This window comes from Tribolium castaneum, chromosome 9, assembly GCF_031307605.1.
Source record: "Tribolium castaneum strain GA2 chromosome 9, icTriCast1.1, whole genome shotgun sequence".
Classification (NCBI taxonomy): Eukaryota; Metazoa; Arthropoda; class Insecta; order Coleoptera; family Tenebrionidae; genus Tribolium; species Tribolium castaneum.
The window spans coordinates 10425510-10437027 of NC_087402.1; the positions used below are offsets into that span (position 1 = coordinate 10425510).

Consider the following 11518-nt stretch of genomic DNA (forward strand, 5'->3'; position numbering starts at 1 on the left):
ATGTACGCAAATTCGCATCAGCCCCCGACCGCGTTTTGTCCGCTTATTTCCCAAAATTGGCCCTTTTGGCGGGAACATTTAACCTTGACATTGCACTGACGACGAAATTAAAAATAGCAGAGGGGAAAGGGAACTTTGGCCAGATGTTCAGCTGTTGGGGTTGCCCGTCCTTCTCTAGCTACCTGGTGATTGAAGCTGGGGGCTGGGGGGCTGAGGGGCTGTGTGCAGACACGCTTCGTGCCACGCGACTGTTGAATTCAGATTTGCACAACAATTGACGGGATTTTCTATTCTTTCGGGGTATAACTGCCATGGGGCGATTGTACGCTCTTCGACAAATTAAATGCACACACTCACACACCAACCACGCACCGAAAATTCCATCAATTTCGTTCGTTAACCACTTGTGATTACCCTATCTAGGTTTTTATTCGAGCAAGTAGGGAGTTGTAGGGGCAAAATGACATTAAATCTGGCAAAGAGTGTACAAAGGGTCTCTACAGAAGAATGTGTAATAAATCAGGTCCAAATGCATCCAGGGTATAGTTACGCAACTTCATGATGTTCGTAGCCAATTGATTATGAGACTGTCAATAGCAATTTTTAGTTCCTTTTTTATAATTAATGTTGGTTTGTTGGAATTATTGATACGAGAAGCATTTAAATGGACACCTGTCTTAAAAAACGTTTAAATGTCCAACTAGTCGACCATATCGGAAGCATATAGCGGAAAATAAACGCAACAATGACTTTTCTTTACTTGGTAAACAAAGAAATATGAAAAAAGTGTAGGTATTCTAAAAGAACTAGTGTTCACGAAAATCAGGAAACTTTCGTGTTCGAACCCTGAATTTTTTCATGAAACTGAAAGTCTTTTACAAGCGTCGAAATTTTTCAATTACTTTTTTCTCTCAAATAATAGGTATTAATTACAGTAACAATGCATTTTACAAGAAAAACAGATTAATAAATAACAACACATCAAAAATAATTTTAGATTTATTTGCACCAAGCAGTTCCAGTTAATAATTGTATAATTTGCAGGATATGATAATATCTATATTGAACAAATTAATCAAAAAATTGGCATCTTTCATAGTTGATGTCATATTTATAAATGCATGGAAGGAATGCTTAAAGATTCTTTTTTTCAACTTCTGTAATCCTCATAATGTAAATAACTACTGACCGATTGATCCTTCTAACCAAAAAGTTTAAAGAAATTAAAATCTACTCTTCACAGTATGTTTTTGAATAATTAAAAATTTTAAGAAACTTTAACGAAATGAAAGATCAAGAAATATCAAGAATCCTGGATATAATATCTACTGGTATCAAGACAAGAAGCGAATTTTTAAGAAATAATGAAGTTAAAAAAAAATTTTCAGCAAGTTTCGAGCTTTAAAACACAAGAAAAACATATCATGTTAAGATTTCTTGCCTTGAAGAAATGTTTGTAAATGACCCAAAATAGTGAATACCTCTAGAGTTGGTTAAATTAAAATTTTTTTGAAGAAATACAGAAATAAATAAATATGTGTTTATCTAAAATTGTAATTGTAAAATTGCAAGACTTTTATGAACAGTGTTTTTTTAATTATGTAAGTGAAACGACCACTATAATTTTATACAAAAAAAAACAAAAATTGTTTTGTAACCAGATATCCGTTGCAGCTTCGGATTTTTACGATGATATCAATAGATAACTTAAGGCGCATTTTGGTGGTTTTTGCATTTTGCTCTTCCATTTCCGAGAAAAAAGCACAAAAATGTTGAAATTTTCATTTTTCAAGCGCTGATTATAGCTAAACTTTTGTAGCTTGCGAAAAATGTTAAGTAGTACCATAACCGGCTTAAAAAAACTCTACAAAATGGTACAAGTTTCAAAACTTCAGTATTTAAACGACGATTACGGCAAAAATAAAAAAGCTAAGAAAAAACGAATTATTCAAACGAAAAAATCACGCTTACGTAAAATCCATCAGATAGCTTGAATCAGAAATTATTATTTTTTATTTTAAATAATTACTGCAAAACTATTCGAATTTTTTTTTATATTTTGATGAAACCTATGCAAGATTATAGAGAGAATCGAGTGGCGTTGAGAAAATTGCAAATTGTTAATAGTTTTTAAGTTATTAACACTTAAATTTAGCAATTTTTCTGTTGTTAGCAATTTTCTCCTATTGACTTTTTTACACTTTTAAGAGGTGTAGTGGATTTTAAAAATATAGCTTGCTAGAGCAAGGTGGACGGTGCTTATAGAATTGGGCCTAAAGTAGACTCTTGTGTCACGTCCCAAAAATGAAAAATTAAGTAAAAGCAATGGTTTAAGAATATTTATCTGCATAGACATAAAATTGAGAAAAATTCGCTATTCGCGTGGCATAGCCCTAATCGTGCCGAAATGCCACCGGTTTATGACTAAGCTTTTTGTGATAATCGCCACCTGACAATTCCCACACGTGACTTTCCACGGTAGTGCACAAAGCCACGTGCGTTTGATAATAGCAAAGCTTCCGGCCCATTAATTCCTCAAATTCATTTCTTTCAAAAAATTTCAATATTTTCCACCGGTTAATTCCCATAAGTAACGCAAACTAATTCCTATTTCCTGTCTAGTTTTCGATCAGAAGTGTGTCCACGGCTCTAACATTAAAAACTGTTTCCGGTAGTTGTGTCAAACCACCCCTTCGAACACGTGTGTGTGCACCGAGGGTGAAGTCTCCGAAAAATTAGCCGCGGAATTTTCGATACCCAACCATCGATTTCTCTTCCCATCGGGATTTAAGAAATACAATGGTCGATATCCTAGTTTCGCTATTGTGTCCTTGACACCCATCATGCGATTTAGATCGGGTCACGAGGGGCTGTAAGCCCTCAGACCTAACGGTTTTCTATTGTGGGGGTGAACTTTCGATACTGTACACCGTTTTGAGTTCGATAAATAGCAGCGGCGCGTTTGTGCTTTAATTAAACAACCATTAACCCTTTTTTTGTCACGCTTCTACAAACGCAGACACTGAAAAAATTCTTAAGAATTACTCGGACGTGATTTATTTACACTCGGATGAGTCTAAGTGGCTGCGGACGATCGGCCCTTGTTTCATTTCAAAACAATTGATGCACGTATTTAGTTTAAGGGGGCGCCACCGTACACACAGAAGCATTGGCGACATCTAGTCCCAAAGCTTCGTATTTTAGCCTCAGAGACGAACCCTTGTTAGAAAATCATAGAAATTTCGTTGCTTCTCCACAAGAGGAGAAGTTTGCGCTTGATTTAATATCAAAAATAAGCAATTATAAGTGACGTGACGGGCAAAAAACCCACGACGGTGTAAACTCAGCGTTATTAAAATAATTACAAACTGTAGTCGCTTATTACTGGTTTCCTTTGCGTGAAGCGCGCCAAAAAATTCGGAGCTTTAATGAAAACCAAGTTGTTTTAATTGTTTCGTTCAATTTTCGTTAAGCGATTAAATTAAGTCGAGGTCAGCGGCCGGCATAATGTGTTGTTTTATGACACTTAACACTCGTCGAGAATGTCTCATTAATATTTTCAGAATATGAAATGAGGCAGAAATAAAGCAAAATATTTCCGTATGCCATGTTTAATCAACGGTTGAGGTGTCAAAACGATGCCAGAACAAGTTAAAATTGTGCAGAATTAATGGTGTAGTTTAATTTATTATTTAAACTAACTTTTTGCTGCAATAAAATAATAATCACTTTGCTGCATTAAATTATTCAGTGATCTGTAACTTTGCTCAGCATTGTGTAAAACGAAAACGACAGTCTCAAAACCTGAATAAAAGTTTGATAATCCAAAACACTGACTCCCATCGCCAAAATTTCAACGTCCTTTTGTGCCCTTTAAAGTACAAAAAAATATCTTTCTTCACTTCTAAATCGATGTTATACCAATGACTGTGATAACAATAACTGAAGCAAATGTCCAAAAATGTAAGCTGAAGAAACCGTAAACAAGGCAGCATCAATATCGGCCTAAAATTTGAAATTACTTGAAAATAATTTAAGTTTGAGCTTGTAAAAGTCATAATTAGAGCATCGACACTAAGGGCTGTTACACTTGAAAGTAACTGAACAAAACAGCTGAAACTAAAAATTTCAGCAATTTCTTTGCAAATTTCAGTCACTCGGACGTGATGGATGATGAAGATTCGCAACAATTGGCGATTTGGCTCGATGTTAGTGTCATGACCCAGTTTTTTAATAATTTGGTCCACATTTTTCGTACCCAAATAACCAAAATGCTCCCTCAAAAGTGTAAACTGATCCACGGCATTGCTACAAAAACCCATAAAAAGAAAATCGTGGCCACAAATCCCAATGAGGATGAACGCAATGTTTGTTATCTATTCCGTAACGTAGATAATTTTATAATACGGACTTTTGGTCCAATCGAACGGATAAACAGTCTCGAATGGTAGAATTCTTTCACCGGAAATGAGCGGCGAGCTTAAGAACCCAAAAGCGAAGCAAATCCCGCTAATTAGGATTGTTAGAAAGCTAACAATTACAATTTTGTTGTACGTTTCTAGTTTCGTGTTTATTTCCCGACCGGCTGTGTAAGACGGCCAAAATTCATACCAGACTGATTTCAAAATCAGGCGAAGTTTGTCGTTGTAAATGTACAAAACTGCGAGTTTTGTTACTGTCTGAAAGCGATTTTTGGTTCTATTTTTTCGAAAATGTCTCATTAATATTTTCTGAATATGAAATGAGGCAGAAATTAAGCAAAATATTTCCGTATGCCATGTTTAATCAACGGCTGAGGTGTCGAAACGATGCCAGAATATGTTAAAATTGTGCAAAATTAATGGTGTAGTTTATTTTATTATTTCAACTAACTTTTTGCTGCATTAAATTATTCAGTGATCTGTAACTTTACTTAGCATTGTGTAAAACGAAAATGACAATCTCAAAACTTGAATAAACGTTTGATAATCCAAAACACTGACTCCCATCGCCGAAATTTTGACATCCTTTTGTGCCCTTTGAAGCACAAATAAGATATCTTTCTTCACTTCTAAATCAATATTGTACCAATGACTGTGAAAAATTGCATTCGGAAGTCTACTCGCCTGAAACATTTTTTCAGAATTTTTACCCAAAAACCGTGACATACATAGTAAATGACTTCATTCCCAAGCGTCGCATATAGAAATAACTGAAGCAAATGTCCAATAATATAAGCTGAAGAAACCGTAAACAAAGCAGCGTCAATATCGGCCTAAAACTTGAAATTACTTGAGAATAATTTAAGTTTGACCTTACAAAAGTCATAATGAGGGCACCGACACAAAGGGCTGTTACACTTGAGAGTAATTGAATAAAACAGCTGAAACTGAAAATTTCAGCAATTTCTTTGCAAATTTCAGTCACTCGGACGTGATGGATGATGCAGATTCGCAACAATTGGCGATTTGGCTCAATTTTAGTATCATGACCTAGTTTTTTAATAATTTGGGCCACATTTTTGGTTCCCAAATAGCCAAAAAGCTCCCTCAAAAGTGTAAACTGACCCACGACATTACTACAAAGACCCATAAAAAGAAAATCGTGGCCACAAATCCCAATGAGGATGAACGCAATGTTTGTCATCCATTCTGTAACGTAGATAATTTCATAATACGGACTTTTGGTCCAATCAAACGGATAAACAGTCTCAAATGGTAAAATTCTTTCACCGGAAATGAGCGGCGAGCTTAAGAACCCAAAAGCAAAGCAAATCCCGCTAATTAGGATTGTTAGAAAGCTCACAATTACAATTTTGTTGTACGTTTCTAGTTTCGTGTTTATTTCCCGACCGGCCGTGTAAGACGGTCAAAATTTATAGCAGACTGACTTCAAAATCAATCGAAGTTTGTCGTTATAAATGTACAAAACTGCGAGTTTTGTTACTGCCTGAAAGCGATTTTTGGTTCTATTTTTTCGAAAATGTCTCAATAATATTTTCTGAATATGAAATGAGGCAGAAATAAAGCAAAATATTTCCGTATGCCATGTTTAATCAACGGTTGAGGTGTCGAAACGATGCCAGAATATGTTAAAATTGTGCAAAATTAATAGTGTAGTTTATTTTATTATTTAAACTAACTTTTTGCTGCATTAAATTATTCAGTGATCTGTAACTTTACTTAGCATTGTGTAAAACGAAAACGACAATCTCAAAACTTAAATAAATGTTTGATAATCCAAAACACTGACTCCCATAGCCGAAATTTTGACTTCTTTTTGTGCTCTTTGAAGCACAAATAAAATATCTTTCTTCACTTCTAAATCGATATTGTACCAATGACTGAAAAATTGCATTCGGAAGTCTACTCGCCTGAAACATTTTTTCAGAATTTTTACCCAAAAACCGTGACATACATAGTAAATGACTTCATTCCCAAGCGTCGCATATAGAAATAACTGAAGCAAATGTCCAATAATATAAGCTGAAGAAACCGTAAACAAAGCAGCGTCAATATCGGCCTAAAACTTGAAATTACTTGAGAATAATTTAAGTTTGACCTTACAAAAGTCATAATGAGGGCACCGACACAAAGGGCTGTTACACTTGAGAGTAATTGAATAAAGCAGCTGAAACTAAAAATTTCAGCAATTTTTTTGCAAATTTCAGTCACTCGGACGTGATGGATGATGCAGATTCGCAACAATTGGCGATTTGACTCGATGTTAGTGTCATGACCTAATTTTTTAATAATTTGGGCCACATTTTTGGTTCCCAAATAGCCAAAAAGCTCCCTCAAAAGTGTAAACTGACCCACGACATTACTACAAAGACCCATAAAAAGAAAATCGTGGCCACAAATCCCAATGAGGATGAATGCAATGTTTGTCATCCATTCCGTAACGTAGATAATTTCATAATACGGACTTTTGGTCCAATCAAACGGATAAACAGTCTCAAACGGTAAAATTCTTTCACCGGAAATGAGCGGCGAGCTTAAGAACCCAAAAGCGAAGCAAATTCCGCTAATTAGGATTGTTAGAAAGCTCACAATTACAATTTTGTTGTACGTTTCTAGTTTCGTGTTTATTTCCCGACCGGCTGTGTAAGACGGCCAAAATTCATACCAGACTGATTTCAAAATCAGGCGAAGTTTGTCGTTGTAAATGTACAAAACTATGAGTTTTGTTGCTGCCTGAAAGCGATTTTTGGTTCTATAATGTCTCATTAATATTTTCTAAATATAAAATGAGGCAGAAATAAAGCAAAATACTTCAGTATGCCATGTTTAATCAAAGATTAAGGTGTAAAAACAATGCCAAAACAGGTTCAAATTGTGCAAAATTAATGGTGTACTTTAATTTATTATTTAAACTAACTTTTTGCTGCAATAAAATATTCATCAGTGATCAGTAACTTTGCTCAGCATTGTGTAAAACGAAAACGACAGTCTCAAAACTTGAATAAACGTTTGATAATCTAAAACACTGACTCCCATCGCCGAAATTTTTACTTCCTTTTGGGCCCTTTGAAGTACAAATAAAATATCTTTCTTCACTTCTAAATCGATATTGTACCAATGACTGTGAAAAATAGCATTCGGAAGTCTACTCGCCTGAAACATTTTTTCAGAATTTTTACCCAAAAACCGTGACATACATAGTAAATGACTTCATTCCCAAGCGTCGCATAGAGAAATAACTGAAGCAAATGGCCAACAATGTAAGCTGAAGAAACGGTAAACAAGGCAGCATCAATATCGGCCTAAAACTTGAAATTACTGTGAGAGTAATTCAAATTTGAGCTTACAAAAGTCATAATTAGAGCACCGACACAAAGGGCTGTTACACTTGAGAGTAATTGAATAAAACAGCTGAAACTAAAAATTTCAGCAATTTCTTTGCAAATTTCAGTCACTCGGACGTGATGAATGATGCAGATTCGCAACAATTGGCGATTTGGCTCGATGTTAGTGTCATGACCCAGTTTTTTAATAATTTGGGCCACATTTTTCGTACCCAAATAACCAAAAAGCTCCCTCAAAAGTGTAAATTGACCCACGACATTGCTACAAAGACCCATAAAAAGAAAATCGTGGCCACAAATTCCAATGAGAATGAATGCAATGTTTGTCATCCATTCCGTAACGTAGATAATTTCATAATACGGACTTTTGGTCCAATCAAACGGATAAACAGTCTCAAACGGTAAAATTCTTTCACCGGAAATGAGCGGCGAGCTTAAGAACCCAAAAGCGAAGCAAATCCCGCTAATTAAGATTGTTAGAAAGCTCACAATTACAATTTTGTTGTACGTTTCTAGTTTCGTATTTATTTCCCGACCGGCTGTGTAAGACGGCCAAAATTCATACCAGACTGATTTCAAAATCAGGCGAAGTTTGTCGTTGTAAATGTACAAAACTGTGAGTTTTGTTATTGCCTGAAAGCAATTTTGGTGGTGTTTTTTGAAATTTAAACGTACCTACCTGAAACGTGGTTGAGACAGTCGACATGGCTGAAGCAATCTTTGTTATATCTTTGATGTTGACCACAACGAACGCAATTTGTCCACTTTCGATCAAAACACAAATTATTAACATGACCCAGTTTGCGAATTTGGTCAAAAAATTGCGTTTTTCGGGCCAAAAATTAGTCGATTCCAGGAGGAGTTTCGGGATAAAAAGACATCGTTTCACGGGGTCTCTCACAGGGAAGATATCGCCTGTCTTAGCCATTGTGACACGTATCAAGTGGAAGGGTTTATATATAACGACTTTAAAACAATAAGTTCCAGAGCGGTGATTATATAATTTATTATTAAATCCTTAACTTCTTAGCACAATAAAATATTCACAGTTATAAACTAATAATTTCATGTTCTGCTGGTTAAAATGACCCTGAAACCGTCAGCCCTTTTCAGGATAATGTCGGCCTGCAGCTGGAAATCTTTTTCTTTGACGACCGATTTGATCTTGAAGTTTCGCACGATCGAAGCGAGAAGAATTTTCAGTTTGAGCATTGCGTATTTACGGCCGACGCAACTGCGGGGGCCTGCACTGAAAGGGATAAAACTGTAGTAATGTCTCTGTTGGCAGCGTTCAGGTAGGAAATTGTCCGGATCGAACTTATCCGGATTGGGGAAATATTTGGGATTTCGGTGAACCAAAAATTGACCAATCCCCACCGTGGTGCCCACAGGTAGCGTATAATCGCCCGAAGCTAAAATCAAACTTCAGACAATGAAAATTCAAATTGAATTTGTACCAAGCTTGACTTCCTCGTTTATGACTCGTGTGATGATAGGGACCGGTGGGTACATTCTCAAGGTTTCCAAAAGAACGCGCTCTAAATATTTCATTTGTAAAGTATCGTTAAAAGTGATCGGTCTGTCACTGTCTTGGAAAATGTCCCTCAATTCCTGATACACTTTCTCCTGTATTTCAGGGTAGACTCCTAAAATACAGATGAAAAAACTCGACGCAGCTGCCGTTGTGTCATGCCCTTCGAACATAATTGTGTTAACTTCTTCCCGAATTTCCTCATCGTTTAGTTTATTTCCCTCGGTCTGGCTCGCCTCGACCATGAAATCCAAAAACGCGAGTCGCTTTTTCTCACCGAGATTCTCATCGTTTTCGTCCAAATCGTCCCGAAGCCCGCTCCCGAAATTAAAAGTTTGCTCGTTTTTAATTTTCAGATTCTCCTCTTCCGTTTCCTTGACCGCGTTATTGTACAAACTAACATCCCCGTCTTTGACACGTTCGAAATAAGCTTTCTTTTTTTGTTTGATGACCCGGTCCGTGAGATTGTGGATAATCCTCAAGAGTGAAGTCTGCTCCTTAAACAATTTTGTAAAGCTGAAAATCCAATCTGAACGCAGCCATAATTTGACGTGCCGGAAATGGAGAATTGTGCACATGCTAGGGAATTTATTTTTCAGACAAAATCGGGACAAACACTGACTTACTCCATCACGGCTTTGGCGTACTTGTAACTAGTTCTTGCTTCTTTGGTCTTTTTAACGCCCATCACTGTTTCCAAAAGGACGTCCACAGTGGCACCACTCAAGTAGTCGTGAACGTCACAAATTTGATCAAGGGCTTCGTTTCGCAATTGTTCGACCAAATCCATCGCGTTTTTATTGAAAACAGGAACGAAAGTTTTTAAAATGGATTGGTGGAACGTTGGCGCTATCATTTTTCGGTGCGAACGCCACTTGTCACCTTTACTAATCAGAAGGCCGTCGCCGAGCCAAGGCTCGAAAAATCGGTACTCGGAACTTTTTTCCAAATGAACATTACTACCCAAAATCAACTACAAAAATTATTAAAAAAAATTTTTTGGCGGAATTATTTTTTACTTCGATATCTCTGGGGTCTAGCAAAGCAACTCCCAGCTTACTCCCGAACCAAAACCTCACAACACTTCCTTTTTCCGAGGCTACTCTCAACGCTAGCTCCATGACTTGTGTGGGATTCTTGTTCATGACCATATGGGCGTTGCCAATGATGGGCAAGGGGTCATATCCGGGTATTTTATTGCCCAGCTTTGTGTAACGCAAAGATTGGAGCCAAAAGTGATAAACCGCCAAAATTACAGCCACCACACCCAGAGAAATCAGCACAGAGTTGCCCAAATTGAGCGAATGGTTTAGGGATTCTTCAACCACAACCATTTTACACGAATTGTCCCGCACTAACTAAAGAAAAACTGCTGCGTAAGGGTGGTGAGACAGTATAAATATGGTTTTGGCGTATGCATATTGATGACAAATTTTACAATGCCCAATGAATATTTAATTGAATTGAACTGGGGTCGGCGAGTAATCTTGACGTTACGGAGCAGAAATAAACAACAGTATTTTCGGTGACATACTAATTGAAAAACTTCCACTTGCGTCTTTATTTGCACACAATCGGCGCTTTAAATTGGAAAAAAAAGAAATAATTACTAAATTTAATCTAATTACTACTAATTAATTTAGGTAGTAATCAACCGAATCGATCTGCTGAAGCGTCCTGTATTGATTAGAGTCCTGCCCTGCAGATGGCGCCCTCGCCCATAAATAATCAACCCTCTTGATAACGCAACGCTAATTAACTCTCTTGATAATTCTTTTAAATTTTTTTCGCCACCAAATAATCTCATGAAACTTTTATAACTCAGCCGAGTATTTGCGAAATTTTATTATCTTGAAAGGTTTTCTCTTTTTTCGCAATAGTTGCCTCACAATATTCGTTTCAAGTTTTTCATAGCCCTCGAGGAATTCCTGTTTATGCCGATATTACGTTCCTACCTGTATTATCGAAAAATAGAAAAGTATAATCCTTTCAGGATTCGACAATTAAACTGCAACGCTGACACTTTTATTATTTTCCTCAAAGACCATTTCAGCCAACACGTGCCCCGAATTTTCCGGTCATTCTCTTTCCTCAACTACAATAGGTAAGAGAGCAGTTAAAACAGAAATTAATTAGGTATTTGAGCGAAATTCTCCGAGTGTCTCTCGTTTAATTATATTTTCAGGCTTTTCTCTGGACAT

At 36.6% G+C, this 11518-nt stretch overlaps 4 protein-coding genes and 1 pseudogene across 4 annotated transcripts; all 5 read right to left on the minus strand.

Moving 5' to 3' along the window:
* Positions 1-3747: 3747 nt before the first annotated feature.
* On the minus strand, positions 3748-4884 carry LOC135267119 (uncharacterized). The gene is given in 4 exon segments (XM_064358906.1): positions 3748-3904; positions 4102-4308; positions 4354-4679; positions 4873-4884. Coding segments are annotated over 4 exon segments (702 nt in total).
* Positions 4885-4892: 8 nt separating this feature from the next.
* On the minus strand, positions 4893-6028 carry LOC107397719 (odorant receptor Or1-like). The gene is made up of 4 exons (XM_064358907.1): positions 6009-6028; positions 5299-5779; positions 5150-5254; positions 4893-5105 (listed from the first exon to the last, which is right to left on the minus strand). Exons 1-4 carry the CDS (start codon positions 6026-6028, stop codon positions 4893-4895), a joined length of 819 nt encoding a protein of 272 aa, XP_064214977.1.
* Positions 6029-6141: 113 nt separating this feature from the next.
* Positions 6142-7026, minus strand: LOC135267120 (odorant receptor 22c-like; annotated as a pseudogene).
* Positions 7027-7253: 227 nt separating this feature from the next.
* On the minus strand, positions 7254-8714 carry LOC100141914 (odorant receptor Or1). The gene is made up of 4 exons (XM_015978855.1): positions 8466-8714; positions 7790-8419; positions 7640-7744; positions 7254-7595 (listed from the first exon to the last, which is right to left on the minus strand). Exons 1-4 carry the CDS (start codon positions 8712-8714, stop codon positions 7383-7385), a joined length of 1197 nt encoding a protein of 398 aa, XP_015834341.1. The 3' UTR covers positions 7254-7382.
* Positions 8715-8767: 53 nt separating this feature from the next.
* On the minus strand, positions 8768-10668 carry Cyp4g7 (cytochrome P450 monooxigenase CYP4G7). Its single transcript, NM_001114388.1, has 4 exons — positions 10337-10668; positions 9944-10290; positions 9244-9896; positions 8768-9198 (listed from the first exon to the last, which is right to left on the minus strand). The coding sequence occupies exons 1-4, from the start codon at positions 10649-10651 to the stop codon at positions 8852-8854; spliced, it is 1662 nt and encodes a 553-aa protein (NP_001107860.1). The 5' UTR covers positions 10652-10668; the 3' UTR covers positions 8768-8851.
* Positions 10669-11518: the final 850 nt, after the last annotated feature.

Coding starts and splice junctions, on each gene's coding strand:
- Cyp4g7 (NM_001114388.1), bottom strand. CDS start 10,651: ATGGTTGTGGTTGAAGAATCCCTAAACCATTCGCTCAATTTGGGCAAC. Junction 10,291..10,336: donor TAGACCCCAGAGATATCGAA/GTAAAAAATAAT, acceptor TAATTTTTGTAG/TTGATTTTGGGTAGTAATGT. Junction 9,897..9,943: donor TACGCCAAAGCCGTGATGGA/GTAAGTCAGTGT, acceptor TAAATTCCCTAG/CATGTGCACAATTCTCCATT.
- LOC100141914 (XM_015978855.1), bottom strand. CDS start 8,714: ATGGCTAAGACAGGCGATATCTTCCCTGTGAGAGACCCCGTGAAACGA. Junction 7,745..7,789: donor GTGCTCTAATTATGACTTTT/GTAAGCTCAAAT, acceptor TTCAAGTTTTAG/GCCGATATTGATGCTGCCTT. Junction 7,596..7,639: donor GGAATGAAGTCATTTACTAT/GTATGTCACGGT, acceptor AAAATGTTTCAG/GCGAGTAGACTTCCGAATGC.
- LOC107397719 (XM_064358907.1), bottom strand. CDS start 6,028: ATGGCATACGGAAATATTTT. Junction 5,780..6,008: donor ATGGCATACGGAAATATTTT/GCTTTATTTCTG, acceptor TGTAATTGTGAG/CTTTCTAACAATCCTAATTA. Junction 5,106..5,149: donor GGAATGAAGTCATTTACTAT/GTATGTCACGGT, acceptor AAAATGTTTCAG/GCGAGTAGACTTCCGAATGC.